Source organism: Melopsittacus undulatus, assembly GCF_012275295.1.
Source record: "Melopsittacus undulatus isolate bMelUnd1 chromosome W unlocalized genomic scaffold, bMelUnd1.mat.Z SUPER_W_unloc_1, whole genome shotgun sequence".
NCBI classification, from domain to species: Eukaryota; Metazoa; Chordata; class Aves; order Psittaciformes; family Psittaculidae; genus Melopsittacus; species Melopsittacus undulatus.
The window spans coordinates 2,534,892-2,553,160 of NW_022993942.1; the positions used below are offsets into that span (position 1 = coordinate 2,534,892).

Below are 18,269 nucleotides of genomic sequence, written 5' to 3' on the forward strand. Positions count from 1 at the left end.
TTGCACTGACTCCTTAAAGTAAGAACATAAATAATGGGGTGAGCTTCTTCCAGTTTTACAGCTTTCAACAGGATTGTGTTCAGTGTGGAGCTTGTTTTTATACTATATATTCTATTCATAACATTTAATAGTACATGAACAATGCTGCTTTGGTCTTGATTACATAAAGGAATAAATTGTTAGTGGCATGCTAACTTTTTTTATACTTTCTACACTTGATTTCTGTGAATATTTCTGTTTTCTGCAAGTAAGTACAAGCTTAAGGTGTATGTTTTGGGCTGATAACATGCTCTTATATCACTAGAATGAAGCTTTTTTTATTTTTTTTTCCTAATATGATGAATTACATAGCATGAAGTTCATGTAGTTACAATATGGAGTTCCTGCTTTAAATCCATGCACCATGATCAGCAGGGGAACTGTAGCACTGGAGAAGGGAGGGGAAAGCATGGGAGCATTCTCTGTCACTTTGTGAGGAAAAGATGCAAAAGGAAGAGTATTTATTTTGTACATAGCATGTTGGAGATCTCATTATAGAAACTTTAAGACATGTAGCATTACCCACATGCCTAGTGTTGAGAACTGTAGCTTTTCTTTCTCTAAACAAGTATCTCAAGAATTGAATCAATACCTGCAGGTTTGACTATGAAATTCTCTAGAAGTAAAGTACAATAACTTATCATGTTTTTTTATAGCTGTAGAAAATACAAAGCCACAATTTTATTTTTTTCTATTCATTTGCATTAATTTTCTTATAGAATGTAGCAGTTCTGTGTATTACCTAAATACCACACCATTTCAGATTATCAGTGTCTTAGTTTGATCCTGAAAGGTTTAGTATGTAATAAGAAGCGCCAAATTGTAGTGTATCTCTAATATGCTTGTCTAATTCAGTGCTGTGTAACTTGAAAACCCCTTCTTAGCTTTTTCTACTTTTGGCACTAATTAACATTTAGGTGTTTTGTGATAATTTCTGAAGTTCTTCTGCAGTATGAAGTTCATGTCTACTTAGAGAAAATAATCACCAATTTACTTATACAGTGCATATAAATTAACCAACTCATTTGTTCTGTCTATACTTATATGCAGTCAAGAAACCAATTTATTCATGTTTTTCCCTGTAAGGCACCATAGTTTGTAAGCAAGGAGAAAAATATTTTCAGCTGTGCATATGATATCAAGACCTCCAAGAAAATTCTGTTTTTAATACGGTTATTGCATTTTGACACATTCAGTGTGACACTGAGAGAAGTATAAAGTAGTTAAGACACAAAGTTATCAGCTTAGAGTACTTTAATAAGGGATGCTGAAACATGTATGGAAATTTCTGCTGGGGTTTGTATGTTTATAATGTTTTAAAAAGTGGGAATACAAAAGAATATTTGCTCTAGATCTCAGAAGCAGAACCATCTGCAGCAATGACTTCCTGAAAAACTTGTCTGTTGTTTTAGTGGGTGTGACCATTAGCTCTATAGAATCATAGAATGGTTAGGGTTGCAAAGGACCTTAAGATCATATAATTCCAACCCCCCTGCCATGGGCAGGGATGCCTCACCCTAGACTATGTCTATATGTTGTTTTGTCCTGCTGTGTCTTGCCTGCTTCTTTATCTGCGGGATTTTTGTGTTATATGTATGTGTCAAAACACATTATGAGAATGAATTGATGTCTTGTTTGTTCAGACAGATGGAAACAATAAATTTTGTCAGGAAATATTTATTCCCCTAATATTTTGACAATTTTTAATAGTTTTTGTATCTCAAATATAATAGCTAAATTAACATTTTTGTTGTTGAATTAAAGGGCTCCTTCCTGTTATATCTAGATTCTTTTAAGTGTTATGGGGAAAAAATATTATGAATTACTGTTTGATATTAGCTTTGTGTGTTGCAGTTGCTGCAGTAAGGAGAAGATGTCCTTATCTGATCAAATCAAGTTATGCATATGTGTAGGGGAAGGAGAGAGTGGCCTAATGTGTGACTTGTAGCTAGGACTAGATACGCTGATTGAACAGATTGTATTTCTTTACATTATACTTTCCTTTTGATAACTCCTGACATTGTTAATCAGTGTCTTTTGCAGTCTGAAGAAATAGAATGTTCCTCTCAAAGCAAGGAATGCTGTAGGAAGCTACATGTTCAGGACACTAGTATGGGGTTTCCCACCCAAACCTAGCTGATGGGTTAAGAGGTAATGAGGTCAATGCAGTTCTGACTCTGTCACAGAAGAAAGAAAGATGATGGTGATGGGATTGAGTAGCAAGGTATATATTCATAATACATTTAAAAAAAAAGAAGTCACGTCTTTATATAAACACACATATATTTATAGAATCATAGAATCATAGAATATTTAGGGTTGGAAAGGACCTTAAGATCATCTAGTTCCAACCCCCCTGCCATGGGCAGGGACATCTCACACTAAACCATGTCACCCAAGGCTCTGTCCAACCTGGCCTTGAACACCACCAGGGATGGAGCATTCACAACTTCCCTGGGCAACCAATTCCAGTGCCTCACCACCCTAACAGTAAAGAATTTCTTCCTTATATCCAATCTAAACTTCCCCTGTTTGAGTTTGAACCCATTACCCCTTGTTCTATCACTACAGTCCCTAGTGAAGAGTCCCTTTCCAGCATACCCCCATGATGAGCCCCTAGGATAACTGTGACCATTGTATGCATATCTGACTTCAACCTGTAAACGTGATCATGAGAAGAAAAGGAGGTGGAATTTTTGGTTGATGCGGGCGCAACATATTCGGTTTTTAATGAAGCTCTGATACCCTTAGGGGATGAATATATTACTGTAAAAGGAGCAACTGGCCAAAGTGAAAAGGTGTATTTTTGTAAACCATTAAAATACCAATTAGGAAAACAATGGGGCATTCACAAATTTTTATATATGCCCAACCCCACAAAGGCTCTCTTGGGGAGGGATTTATTAGAACAGTTGGGGGCAGTCATCACCTTCAATAAAGGCGAGATCACCTTAAAGGTAAATGACCAGCAATACATAGAAATGTGAAGTTTAATTTTAATTACACATCAAACAGGGGAAAAGATTAGAGAGGATGTATTAGACCAAGTATTTCTGGGAGTATGGGCTACATACAGATATACCTGGAAAAGCCAAAAATGCCCCCCCGATACAGGTCAAGATCAAGGAAGGGAAAGAGTCGGTCAGAATCAGACAATACCCTTTGAAAAAGGAAGACAGGGAAGGAATCTGCCCAATAATTGAAAACTTCTTTCAATTAGGGCTATTAAAGGAGTGCCAGTCTGACTTTAACACCCCTATTTTACCGGTCTATAAACCTGATGGGACATATCGGATAGTGCAGGACTTACGAGCTGTGAACTAAATAAATGAAAATCTTTACCCTGTGGTAGCAAATCCATATACCCTGTTAACATGCCTTACACCAGAGCTAACCTGGTTTACTGGTGTAGATTTGAAAGATGCCTTCTTTTGCCTCCCTCTCCACAAAGCCAGCCAGAGAATCTTTGCATGTGAATGGGAAAACCCTAGGAGTGGACGCAGAGCTCATCTCACATGGACGGTGCTGCCTCAAGGATTCAAGAACAGTCCCACCCTGTTTGGAGAACAACTGGCAAAAGATTTAGAATCCTGGGAAGCCCCACCAGAAGAAGGAAAACTATTGCAGTACGTAGATGACATCTTAATCACTGCCCAGACAGAAGAAGCTTGTGTGGCCTAGACAGTAAGAAGGAAGTGCAGCAGGAGGGCCAGGAGACCTCCTTGGATGGATAAGGAGCTGCTGAAAAAAAATCACAGGAAAAAAGAGGCTTATAAAAGGTGGAAACAAGGACAGGTGGCCTGGGATGAATACAGGGATGTTGTCAGGGTAGTTAGGGACCAAGTTAGGAAAGCTAAGGCACAATTGGAGCTTAACTTGGCAAGGGATGTTAAAGATAATAGGAAGGGATTTTATAGGTATGTAGTAGCTAAAAAAACAGACTAAAGACAATGTAGGCCCCCTCCGGAAACTTTCAGGAGAACTGGCTACACAGGATCTGGAGAAGGCTGAGGTTCTGAATGACTTCTTTGCCTCGGTCTTCACTGGCAAAGGCTCTGACCGTACTACCCAAGTCCTGGAAGGCGGATGCAGGGACTGTGAAAACCTAGACCTTGGGCCAACTGTAGGAGAGGATCTGGTTTGAGACCATCTTAAGAACCTGAATGTACACAAGTCCATGGGACCTGATGAAATCCATCCGTGGGTCCTGAAGGAGCTGGCGAATGAAGTTGCAAAGCCACTGGCCATCATATTTGAAAAATCATGGCAGACAGGTGAAGTTAGGGTTGGAAAGGACCTTAAGATCATCTAATCCTAACCCCCCTGCCATGGGTAGGGACACCTCACACTAGACCATATCACCCAAGGCTTCATCCAACCTGGTCTTGAACACTGCCAGGGATGGAGCATTCACAACCTCCCTGGGCAACCCATTCCAGTACCTCACCACCCTAACAGTAAAGAATTTCTTCCTTATATCCAGTCTAAACCTCTGCTGTTTAAGTTTCAACCCATTACCCCTTGTCCTATCACTACAGTCCCTAATGAACAGTCCCTCCCCAGCATCCCTGTAGGCCCCCTTCAGATACTGGAAGGCTGCTATGAGGTCTTGTCGTGGTTTAAACCAAGTCCGTACAGCTCGTTCACTCACTCCCCCCTTGCTCGCCCAACTCCAGGAGAGTTAGGAAGGAGAATCCAAAGAATTTATCCCCACTGGTTGAGATAAGAACGATTTAATAACTAAGGCATAGCACAAATCACTACTGCTACAACTACTACAAATAATAATGATAAAGGAAATAACAAGTGAAGAGAATACAACACCTCACCAGCCACTGACCCATAACTCACCCCACCCTGCCTGACCAAGCACCAACCGAAACCTCCTCCATCCCCCCAGAGCACCAGCCCTTTCGGCTCTCTCCCGGTTACCTCCTGGGTATGACGTGCTATGGTATGGAATACCTCTTTGGCTTGCCTGGGTCAGGTGTCCTGTCTCTCCTTCTTCCAGGCTTCCCCTCCTCCCTGGCAGAGCATGAGCTCAGAAAAAGGCCTTGAACAAACCAAACATTTGAGCAGTAACTCAAAACATACTTGCTATCAGCAACCATTCTCAGCCCGAAAGTCAAAACACAGTGCTGCACCAGCTACCAAGAAGGAGAAAAAATGACTGCTACTGCTCAAACCAGGACAGGTCTCCACACAGCCTTCTCTTCTCCAGGCTGAACAGCCCCAACTTTCTCAGCCTGTCTTCATATGGGAGGTGCTCCAGTCCCCTGATCATCCTCGTGGCCCTCCTCTGGACTTGTTCCAACAATTCCATGTCCTTTTTATGTTGAGGGCACCAGAACTGCACACAGTACTCCAAGTGAGGTCTCACGAGAGCAGAGTAGAGGGGCAGGATCACCTCCTTTGACCTGCTGATCATGCTCCTTTTGATGTAGCCCAGGATACAGTCAGCTTTCTGGGCTGAGAGTGCACACTGCTGGCTCATGTTCATTTTCTCATCGACCAATATCTCCAAGACGTTCTCCGCAGGGCTGCTCTAAATTTCTTCTCTGCCCAATCTGTAGCTGTGACAGGGATTGCTCCGACCCAGATGCAGGACCTTGCACTTGTCATGATTAAACTTCATGTGATTGGCTTCAGCTCACCTCATAAGCATGTCAAAGGTCCCTCTGGATGGCATTCCTTCCCTCCAGTGTATCAACCGAACCACACATCTTGGTGTCATTGGCAAACTTGCTGAGGGCGCACTCAATCCCACTGTCCATGTCACCGACAAAGATGTTGAACAAGACTGGTCCCAACACCGATCCCTGAGGGACACCACTCATTACTGGTCTCCAGCCGGACATTGAACGGTTGACCACACCTCTTTGCGTGCAGCCATCCAGCCAGTTCTTTATCCTTTGAGTGGTCCATCTATCAAATTGATGTCTCTCCAATTTAGAGACAAGGATGTCGTGTGGGACTGTGTAAAACACTTTGCACAAGTCCAGGTAGATGACATCAACTGCTCTTACCCCTCTCCATCACTTTTGTAGCCCCATCATAGAAGGCCACCAAATTGGTCAGGCAGGATTTCCCCCTAGTGAAGCCATGCTGGCTGTCAATAGGATGACACTAACTTGTAACTGCCTTTTCGACTATCAGTACAGCTCTCCCTCCCTTTTGGTCTTGTGTGTTGTTGACATTGTATTCCTTGAAGTATACAGGGAAACCACAGGAGTTAATCTTAAACCTTCTCATTGTTCCATAACATCTTAAATACCTCCCCCCCCCCCCCCCCCCCGGAAATGACCTAGAGGCTTTACAAATGCATTTGTGCATTTTTGTAATGAGTTCCCAATTGAGGGCAAATGCAGTCTGGAAGAACCACTTCTTAATTTTACAACAGAAACAACTACTTCAACAAACAAGGATAGGGGAAGAAGGCTTGCAATAATACTCTTAATTTTTAATCGGTTACACCTGCAAAGTCTTCTGTAAAGAGTCCAGATTTTTATTTTTTTTCTTCCCCTCCAGTATTAAGAAGAGACACTGCAACTAATTTGGCAGACTGGAAAGACATTTGAAGATATTTGGTCTGCTGACTTAAGGATTTGCTTTTTCAAGGAAGGAGCCTCTGCACTTCTTTTAGAATTGCTCCACTTTTCGTTATATTACTAATGGGAAAACTGTATTAAGCTATTGCTTCAGAAACTATTATTTACATTGACAAAAATAACTTCGTAGACTTAACATCAAGTGATGACATTATGAATAAATTGTAGGTAGTAACTTCCCTGCTCCAACATCACTTTTCTGTGCACAGAATGGAATACTAAACAAGAGACAGAGCATTATTAAGATATTTTGGCTTGCTTTTTGACTACAGTTTATAACTGCAACAGGGCTGCACTGAACATTGAAAATATGAAGTCAGCAAATGCTGCCTTCCTTACTGCTGATAGAGATTATACAGACACTTGCCTTTTTGAAATGCCTTTTGTGAAACCAATGTATGCAGTCCTCCACTGTTACTGTACATAACTATATAGTTGAGGAAGGAATTTGACAAGTGATTGTTAATTTAAGAAATTTTTGGACAAGCACTCACTTATGTATTGCTGCAGTACACAAGAAAGCAAAATGGACTATAAGCGGCGCTTTTTGCTTGGCAGTTCCAAACAAAAAGGACAGCAACAGCAGCAGTATCAAATGCCTGAGCTAGGCAGGACCCTGAGTGCACCACTGGCATCTACATCTCCAGCATCCCCTTTGGTGTCTTCAGCTGCTGCAGGCAGCTGCAGCCACACTGTGTCCCATATGACTCCGATTGCAGACATCCAGCAGGGAATCTCCAAATACCTGGATGCACTCAATGTGTTTTGCCATACAAGCACTTTCCTTACAGACCTCTTCAGCAGTGTATTTAAGAACTCACAGTATTCTAAGGCAGCTATGAAACTGAAAGATGTGCAGGAACATGTTATGGAAGCAGCGAGTCAACTCACGGCAACAATAAAACCAGAAATAGCAAAAATGCTGATGGAACTGAGTGCAGGAGCTGCAAACTTTAAAGATCAGAAAGAGTTCAGCCTACAGGACATTGAGGTAAGTTACCTTGGGGGATACTGTTTTGCATGTGAATTTGTATCATTCCTTCTTAGTTGGGCATCTCTTTGAAATCACTTCTACACTAAAAGTTCCTTCTGCTTTGCTTTGTATTTGTGGACTATGCTGGTAAAAAGAGAAGCTCTACTACTTTCAATAAAACATAAGAAATTGAAGTCATTTGCAGTGTCTGACTTCTGACTATGCTGAATTAAATATTTTATAGGTATTTCTGTATAAGAACTTGTACTCAAAGATTTCATTAAATAAGAAAGATGAGGTACAATTAGATTGTGCCATCTATATAATTCTAGATGGTAATCTTCTATATGATTTAAACTTAAAACCAGCAATACAACAACCTCTTTCTTCTTGGGGAAAACCATGCTTAGTTTAAAAATAATAATGCAAAACAAGAATAATAAACCCCAAACAACTAACCCAGCACCCTGCCCCTCCAAACCAGCTAGATAGAAGTTTTAAACAGTTTTCTGTTTTGTTAGCTAATATTTCTAACTTTTAAGCCATCATATTCTAAATTAATTTATATATTCTTATAGTGTTATCCATTCTGAGAGGAAACCTGAACACTGGGGAGTGGTGTATTGTCATCAGTGTTTGTGTAAAACCACATATTACTTGACTAATGATTGAAATTGGTGTGAAATAATATTTTATCACCCTTTGAAGCATTTTTGTCTTTGAGCTGTTGTGCTTAAAAGAGAAATACCATGCTAGACTGAGAGATTTGTATTGTAAAAATTTGTTGTGACTTTGCTATAATTTCCATATGCTGGTAGCAAGTGCCCAACAGCCAGAATTCGAATGGTTTGAAGTTAAAAGAGAATCTCATGATGCTTGGCTGGGTATTTCTCCTATAGTAAATGTCTTAATTCTGTAATAAGCATTTTTAAATGACAGTCACAGATGAATCCCTGGTGGTTTAAGTAGTTCTTTGTGTTTTGAGGTATTTCTTTACAGCAGTCTTTGCAGAGTTATTCCTACAGAAATTCATCCTGTGTTGAAAACTGATTTTTGAGTTCTCTTATTTTTGATGTAGACTTCAGGTAACTTTGTAAGGATAAATGTTATACACACAGCATATATCTGCTTTCTTAACTGCATAACTTATGGATGAAGTAGTGTCATGGTTTAAGCCCAGCCAGTAACTTGGAACCATGCAGCTGCTCACTCACTTCCCCCCCTTCCTCCCCCCCACTCCCAGAGGGATGGGGAGGAGAATCGAAAGACTGTAACTCCCACAGGTTGAGGTAAGAACAGTCCAGTAACTAAGGTGTAATACAAAACCACTACTACTGCCACCAGTAATAATAGTAATGATAAGGTAAATAACAAGGGGAGAGAATACAATTGCTCATCACCTGCCGACTGATACCCAACCCAACCTGAGCAGTGATCTGGGCCTTCCAGGTAACTGCCCCCAGTTTAAATAATGGTCATGGCATGCTGTGGTATGGAATACCCCTTTAGCTAGTTTGGGTCAGGTGTCCTGTCTCTCCTTCCTCCTGTCTTCTTGTGCCCTTCCTCACTAGCAGAGCGTGAGAGACTGAAAAGTCCTTGATCAGCGTAAACATTACTTAGCAACAACTAAGTACATCAGTCTGTTATCAGCATTGTTCTTGGAGTATAGTCTAAATAACAACACTGCACCAGCTACCAAGAAGGCAGAAAAGTACTGTTACAGCTGAACACAGGACAAGTAGTTAACTAGAATGCCTTTTGTAGTACATAATTGTAGTGAGAAATATGACTGACAATTTAAAGTGTTGTATACTTAGTATAGAGTGAATTAAGATTGGCTATACATTTGTTATAAATGTCTTCTGCAGACTGGTATTTTTGAAGAGAATCTAAGAACATCACAATGTTTAGCTATACTATGTATGTACTGCTTTTATAACCTAGTCAAGCAATTCTAGGTGTTAATTCAGACCCTGCCCCACATGCTGTGTGGAGAGAGTGCTTCTTCAGCAGGGAGTGGAGTTCACCAGCAAAAGCAAAGCACTGTTTGCTTAAGTTGGCTGCATATCCTCCCAGCATAAAGCAAAGGTGGAGAAATTTGTTTTGGTCCCTGCTTTACCTGTATAGATCCAACCCATGTTCTTGAGCTCCATGTGCACCTGCTATGCTATCCTCAACAGGTGGCTCTGTGGTAGGAACAGATGTAAAAAGAATACAGGCAAAACTAGCTGGATTGCTCGGTTTTGGTTTTAGGTATATCTCGTGGAAACTGATCATTTGTCATTGTACTTTTACCGTGGAATCACAGAGTGGTTTGGGTTGGAAGGGACCTTAAAGCTCATCTAATTCCAACCCCCTGCTACAGACAGGGACACCTTCCCATAAACCAGGTTGCTCAAAGCCCCATCCAGCCTGTCCTTGAACACTGCCAGGGATGGGGCAGACACAGCTTCTCTGGGCAACCTGTGCCAGTGTCTCACCACCCTCAAAGGAAAGAACTTCCTGATATCTAATGTAAATCTCCCCTCTGTCAGCTTAAAGCCATTCCCCCTTAAACTCCAGGAACAATCTTGCCAACAAAGTTTTCAAGTTGACAAGCAAGTATTCTTTATTGCGGCGCTGGGAGACATGGGGGATAGCTCCTCCTAATGTGTGTCACCATATTGCTGCACAAGCCATCCTTATATAGTCCCTGGGCATACATACATATTCATGAGGCTACGTATGGATTATGTTATTTTCCAGGAAGTTCCCCACATGCATACAAAATTGTGGTGGTGGTCTCTGAGGGTCGTTTACTTCTTCCAACAATCTTCATCACTTCCAGCAGCCTTTGAAGCATGCGTAGTAGATGCTTATACCAGCTTAATTGGTTCGTTAGCACCAGAAATATAATAACCCTCCTATCCTCCTACTTATCAGTTAGTTTAACTGTAGGCCATCCTGGACACCTGCCATTCCCAGATGCTCTTTATCCCTGTGTCCTGTTCTTCTAGACTGTTTTTCTTACATTCATTTTGTACTAAGGTCATAGGGCCTAAAACTATGTCAACTATAAGTTTATCTTATATGAGAATTCTCAGTATGTTCTCTAGCTGTACTCTATTTTTTTCTATGTATCATGCACCTGGGTAATTTTCCGTTACTACTGTTACAAAGCCATCAAACTTAACATTACTTAAAACTGATTTTAAAGGTTTATGTATTCCATTTCGTAATTTTGTGCCCCCCCCCTTGTCTCACTATCACTATGTGCCCTTGTTAAAAAGTTCCTCTCCAGTATTCTTGTAAGCCCCCTTTAGGTATTGGAGGCCTCTGCATCTTGCATATAGCTTTTTAAAAAAAAAGTTAATATTTATGGGAACTTTTGTGTAATGAGACAAGTATTGTGTTCTGCTTTTGCTTGAGAACCAGCAAAATTTAAGGTTTTGATACTGACTCAAATGTTTGTTTTGTAAATCAGCCAGGGAGAATGGTTTAGATTGGATATAAGGAATAAATTCTTTACTGTAAGAGTGGTGAGGCATTGGAATGGGTTGCCCAGGGAAGTTGTGAATGCTCCATCCCTGGCGGTGTTCAAGGCCATGTTGGACAGAGCCTTGGGTGACATGGTTTAGTGTGAGATGTCCCTGCCCATGGCAGGGGGGTTGGAACTAGATGATCTTAAGGTCCTTTCCAACCCTAACTATTTTATGATTCTATGTCCACGTAAGGTGGAGCAAGAAGTAATGAATTTCAATTTCAGAAGGCAGGATTAATATTAGATGCTGTAGAAATACTTTGTAGTGTTAGTGAAGTGCTGATGTGGATTGGTACAAAGGGTAGGGAGCCTACATCATGCAGAACTTACAGAACAGGTTAAACTTGCATCTAGCAAAACTAACCCAGATGAAATTGCTCCTTGCTTGGGACAGTAGGGTGACCTCTGAGAGGCTCTCCTACTCTGCATTTCTGTGATTTGAAGACTGAACTATTCATGCTGAAATTCTTAATAAAAGCGTAGTTGTTTTTTTGTTGAGGTTTTTTTCCCGTATCTATAGAAAAGTTAATGTTTCTTAAAACTATCATCAGGATTAAAAAATTCACAGTGGAAACAGGAAAAATATGAAAGGCTTGCATGACTTTATCAGAGATCACTGACCAGGGAAACCAAGGGGAAAAGAGTGTGAGAGGCAGTGTAATTGTCCCCTTAGAAAATATATGGGGAAAATACAGTAGTATCTGAAGTCGCTTTTGTAGCTTCTGTAGTGATGACTGAAAGAACTTAAAACTCTGAGAAAGAATTGAGTGAGAGTTGAATGTCTGAGTGGCAGCTCAGCATTATCCTATGAAGAGGTACTCCAGAGCCTTTTGTTTGAGGGGTAGAGTCTGGTATTACAGAAACATTGAGAGGTAGGTTGTACTTCATGGTGGCGTGGGAGGACAGAACCTGAAATTCATGAGGACAAGGCTTTTTCTGTGCATGAGCCCAGCTAAGGAAGACATGCTTTTCTTAAGCCTGCCTCAACAAAGGCTGTATGTCTTGAGGAAGAATGAGAAATATAAGCAAAGCAGGTTTGGTTTTAGAAATTTAGCAGAGAGCTTTTCTGAAGTGCCACACATTTTTATCTAGTGTAGTAGTCTCTAGCCACCAGGGCAGGCAGTATCAAGAAAATGTCAAATTTTGATGAACGTAGACTGATTTGGATTTGGACTAAAAAAAGGTGGTGCAACCTGGACTGTAGCCACAGTGGGTGAGGGTTTTAATACATTTACTGTTTTCTAGCAGAACAAAGCTTGCTAGTTCAGAGCTGTCTGCCAGGATGTGTAAGAAGGTGACTTCTGATCAAAGTGTTGGTGACAGATTGAGTTTCCCAAGGTTTCTTAATTTCAGAAATGCAAATGCTGATTTTTGTTTTCTGCCTTTCATTTTCCCCTTTCAAAAAAACTCTGAATTCTCAGGTGTTTTGTGCCTGTATGGATGATAAACAGTTTGCAACTCAAGGGGAACAAGAGTGTGTTTTGTGTTAAGTTTTCCAGATCTGTTGTAAGCTGGAAGACTGCAGTAAAACTGTACTTCTATTAATAAAAGCATTAAAGGAAATCTGGGGGGTGGGGGGATTAAAACTGGAAAAAAGTTTGTGTATTTCCTCATGTTCTGTGAAGGTTTGCAGCAGCCTCAGTACTGCAAAATGTGAACAATGAGTCTTGGTTTAGCTACATGGTGCTTAAAAGTGTCTTAAAAAGTCTTACCTGTCTTAAAAGTGGTAGTAATGACAGAGATTGTACATGTTGCCTTCCTAAACAAAAGGGAAATATGAATGGGCACGGGATATTTGCATGAACATTTGGTTTTGCACTAAATTGAGACAATTTTTTGGTTTTGATCTGTATAAAGTAAATGAAGATTTTTGATCAAGAAGCTTGTGGGACAAAAATGTTTGAGTAAACTTAAAATGTAGGCTATCCTTAACAAACATTTTAAAGCATAATTTTAAATATATTTTTGAAAATTATTATCTTTCCTGTGATTTACAGGGATTGGATTCAGACTTTTCCAAGTTGAAGAACTGTCAGTAGCAAAAAGTTGCTTCAGATCAGTAGAAAATGCTATGGCTTGCTGGAATGCCATTGTACTCTTGTCTTGGTCTACAGTCTCATGGTCTGCTCTCGGATCTGCTAGCATTGTTTTTAGAAATACTTTGTATAACATTTTAATTGCCTTTTTAAAAATGTTTAATACTTAAATGCTTTTTTGCTAAATCATGTTAGCATTTTAGTAGCTGTCAATATCAGATTATCACTACTAGTTGACCATTAACAGAAATGAGTCTGTCAGGTTGCCCATGTATTCTAATACTGTAGCTGAAATTCTGCTGGAATCTAGTTGGTCTTTTAGGTAACACTTCTTCAATGAGCAGGATTGTGTTTTCCCTTGGAGGTGTTTTGGTCATGAGATTGTAAGCCTAAATTTTAAACTAACAATAGTGTGTGTGCCTTTAACATAGTAGAATAGACCAATCTGTTCTAATTTCTAACACATAGAGAGAAAGGAATGTTCAGCTGATGGGGGAAGGAATGTCACAGGATTTATAACAACTAAGGAGACAGTAAATAAGACCAAGGATGTCAGCCTTCAAGATAACAGAGTGGTGCCCAACATGGAGCAAAACTGGAACAGAAGCAAGGACATATCAACTGCTAACTAAGCACTAGGACCTTGTGAGCGTGCACAAACACTGAGTTTATTCAGTAAACACAGTGAGAAAGACTATGAGTGATCACCAGGGACCCCCAACTTAGCAAGAAAACACATGCGTGAAGGATGAAGATATAATTAGTTCCTGGAAATGCTATGTATATGCATGAGTATGCTAAATATATAGCTGCTGCCCGCAAGTAATGGGTGCGCTCACCTTTGCAGGATGATTTGCATGTGTGCCCAGCACTGCAATAAAGAATGCCTGCTTTCTATAACTCTAAATTGAGTCAGAGACTTTTATGGTAACCAAGATCATTCTTCCAAACTGCAGGGCACTGCTGCATAGTAAAAATGAATAATATTCTTCCTACTTTGAGTAATATGTGGGAAGGGTGCTCTCTGGTAAATCAGTTTGAGTCATGTCTCATTATATTACTATATTAAGCTGATTCTTCAGTGGGTAGATGGGTTGTGCACAGGACTTATTGTTGTGAAAGCCATTAAGAACTCTGCTCAGGGAAAAGGGGGTAGTAGGAAACCACTGAAAACCGTGTTGTGATGTTTTGTTTTGTTGAGTATTCTGTTGTTTAGGGAAATAGCCAAAAAAAAAAAAAAACTCTACTGTGTAAAATTGTAATTGGAACTGCAGGTCAGTGTTTGTATCAAGTGTGGAAGACTGACACTGATTGTTTGCTAACTTTATTAGTGGTAGTGTTCTTTTTTAAAGAATCTGTTGTGTAAGATTTATTTGCCAGGGAATTTGCATGTCATCACTGTTCAGAAATGAAATCTGGCAATTTTATGTGTGTGCTTTGTCCAGCAAAATATTCCAAAGTTGATTGTGTACTCCCATTAGGAGGATGATATGGGACAGATTAACCTAACACTGCATCTTTCCCTGATGCTCCTGTTTGTAGATAACCGATTTGATTAAACTCATCGCCTGTTTCAGAGACAAGGAATTCTGAAGTGAGACCTCCCAAAACAGTATCACTGCCTCCAACTGCCTAAACAGGAAGACAGATAACTTTAAGTAAGGTTATTCCCTGCTGAGATAGATAGCTGTCCTACATGGTAACATACTAAGGAAGTTGAGGTGCTAGAGCTGTATTTCTTGGGACAAAAAGCTTGCAAGCTGGAGACCTCATTATATATGCAATAAAATTATTCTAAGAAATGGTTTAAGAAAACACATCACTACCAAGAAAAAGTTAATAGTTGACATCTGTGATGATTCCACTTTGTCTTTGATTACTACATAGTCTCTAGGTTTTTAGTCTGTTCTTAGTATGGTGTCCTGGGTTCAGCAGTAGCAGTATTTTCTCATTCTTAGTAGCTGGGTGCAGTGCTATGTTTTCTACTTCAGTCTAGGAACAGTGCTGTGATTCAGAGAAAACTCCAGGAACAAACTTGCCAACAAAGTTTTCAAGCTGACAAGCAGGTATTCTTTATTGCAGCGCCGGGAGACACGGGGGATAACTCCTCCTAACGTGTGTCTCCCTATTGCTACACAAGCCATCCTTATATAGTCCCTGGGCATACATGCATATTCATGAGTCTACGTATGGATTACATCATTTTCCAGAAAGCTCCCCGCATGCGTACAGAATTGTGGTGGTGGTCTCTGAGGGTCGTTTACTTCTTCCAACAATCTTCATCACTTCTGGCAGCCTTTGAAGCACACGCAGTAGATGCTTATACCAGTTTAATTGGTTCGCTAGCACCAGAGACATAATAATCCCTCTATCCTCCTACTTATCAGTTAGTTTACCCGCAGCCTATCCCGGACACCTGCTATTCCCAGATACTCCTTATCCCTGCGTCCTGTTTTTCTAGATTGTTATTCTTAAGACCACATCAACTCTAACGATTTATCTTGTGCCAGTATGTTCTCTACCTGTACTCTATTTTTTCTATGTATTATGCAACTCAGTAATTTTCCACTGCTACTGTTAAAAAGCCATTGAACTTAACATTGCTTAAAACTAATTCTAAAGGTTTATAAATTCCATTTTGTGATTTTGTGTTCCCCTTGTTTCAATTCCCCCCTTTTTCTGTCCTTTTGCAAATTCTTTTGCAACATTTTATATATTACCATTACCATCAAAAGTCCTTTGAAATAATTTCCCATTTCTACTCGGTGCTTAATTTCATTCCTTTTCCAATCTTCATAATTTATCATAGATAGTTTACAACACCAGAGGGAACATTGTATCATACCACAAGTAATCAATATTAAAATAATTAACATCAATATTCTTGCAATCAGTTGCCTCAACCAGGAGAGATTAGGTAACCATGTAGTTAACTTTTTCCATATTTCTTCGAAACCATAGGAGGTGTCATCCATGGCCGTCTCATGAAATATCTTAGTTTGTTTCCAAATTTCCTCCAGATATGTTTCAATTCTGCCACTTTGGTCTATGTAGGAACAACAGCTTTCATTGATTATGGAACAAACTCCTCCTTGTGATGCCAATAACATGTCTGGAGCCATTCGGTTTTATACTACTTTACATAGGCTCGTTATGTTTTGTTGTTCTACCTGCATTATATCAATGTCTTTACTTTCCATTTCCTCTATGGTTGCTGAGATATTTACAATTGCTTTCTCTAATTCACTTATTCCCAAAGATGGAATTAGCCCTCTCACAAAACTATGAACTGCAGTGTGCCGTTCAATAATAGGGTTAAACCTTTGCTTAATCCATTTAACGAAACTTCTAATCCAGGTTCCGGAAGGATACCTGTCAATAATAGTAAAATTGGGTATTACAGCACCTAAGGTGCCTGCCCCCTTCCAGTTGGGGGGTAAAGTCTTATAAGCATCTTCTCCACATAACCAATACCATCCTTTCCCTTTAGGAATGGGCCACCACTGAACTACGATACCATCTATATTAATAGTGTAATTGCAATTTGAATGGTGGTCTACATCTGTGGCATTTAAGCAAGTATAGTCTCCTACCCTGGTTCCTGGTGTAATACATCTTTGTGCACAGGTGTAATATTTATTGCCTGGATTAGGATTAACTATTCCAAATTTTAACCTTCCCTTTGAATACAAATTGCTAGTGTTCACCCACAGATTTGTCCATGAAACAGTGTTAGGAATTGGAACTCCAATTAATGGGAGTTCCAGGCTTTCTCTTGATTTAGGCAACTGTGCACACACCCAACAGTCACTACGATTAAAACTTCAGTAACATTTTGCATTAATTTCAGGTATAAATTCTGGTCTCAAGTTTATGCACCAGTTATCATATGAGTCTGTTATAAATTGAGACCACAACGGATCATAATCCAATTAGGATTTTATTAATTATAGCAAGTAGAATATGAGCAAAGACAGCGCTGGACGGCAGGGGAGTCTGCGCTCCGCCTACTGCCGTACTGAGCAGTTCAAAAAGCCCTCCCTTATACATCTTTTACTTCCGTGTTCATGACGTAGTTGAGGTACTCTGCGCATGCTTCAGCTGTTGCTAGGGGGTCGACCTCTGCCTCCCGGTGGTCGGTGAGGCCAAAGTAAGAAGTCTTCCTCCTTTGTTCCATAGTTGACCCTTCATTTATGTCCTTATATGGAGTGGTTTGTCTTATTTCTGCCAGTTCCTGGAACATCTTGCAAGCCAGTTTCTGTAACACCTTGTGGTCATCTTATGTTTGCATAAACGGTTTCTGGTTTAATTGGTGTAAGCGATTGTGGTTTATCTTGCATAAACTGTGTCCGTTAACTGTGTGCATAAGCAATTTCATATCTTTTGTTGTCTAACCTTTATATTGGGCTTAACATATATATATACCTAACATATATCTTAATAAACAATACCTTATTCTTTAGTTTTTCACAATCCCCCCTTTTTCTTTTTATCCTATTATTGTTTATTAGATGCTGCTTTCATTCTCAGCACTGCAAATAAACCTTTTTCTACAATCCCAACATTTATCAGAACACTCACAGGGTAATACCTCACAATTACAATCAGTGTAGCCCCTACGTGACATAATATATTCACAACAATCTTCATCCTCATCAATAGATACACTCTTATAATTTGCCCCAGACCTCATAGTTAAAATAAGCAGTTTAGCTATGTCAAATCGTTCCCTAATAAAGTGTAAAATATAGCATAATATACAAGGCCCAAATATAAGTCCCAAAATCAACATGATAAGCAGTCCTGCTAAAGTGGACAACAAAGTGGTTAGCCAAGGTGAAACATTAAACCAGTTTTCATACCATGACCTGCCCACCTCACGATCTTTTTTACGTTGATCTAACCTTTTCCGGAGTTCAGACATGGTGTCCTGGACTACTCCAGTATGGTCAGCCAAAGAACAACATTCTTCATTGAGAGCTACACATAACCCTCCTTCTTTTAAGAACAATAGATCTAATCCTAAACAGCAATCACTAAGATTAAATTTTCCACAGACCACTCCTTCTTGAGCCAACAGGCAATCTAAAACC

General features: G+C 39.9%; 1 protein-coding gene across 2 annotated transcripts in view; it reads left to right on the forward strand.

The window, feature by feature from the left end:
- Positions 1 to 18,269, forward strand: part of LOC117438174 (uncharacterized protein KIAA0355-like) — a 114,526-nt gene that overhangs the window by 40,200 nt on the left and 56,057 nt on the right. Inside the window, exon 1 of one of the 2 annotated variants that reach the window (XM_034073635.1) lies at positions 7,054 to 7,638. The exons of the other annotated variant lie outside the window; for it this stretch is intronic. Coding sequence (XP_033929526.1) covers positions 7,144 to 7,638 — 495 coding nt within the window. The 5' untranslated portion in view covers positions 7,054 to 7,143. Of the gene's footprint in view, positions 1 to 7,053; positions 7,639 to 18,269 lie in introns of those variants that run through there. 2 annotated transcript variants of the gene reach the window in all.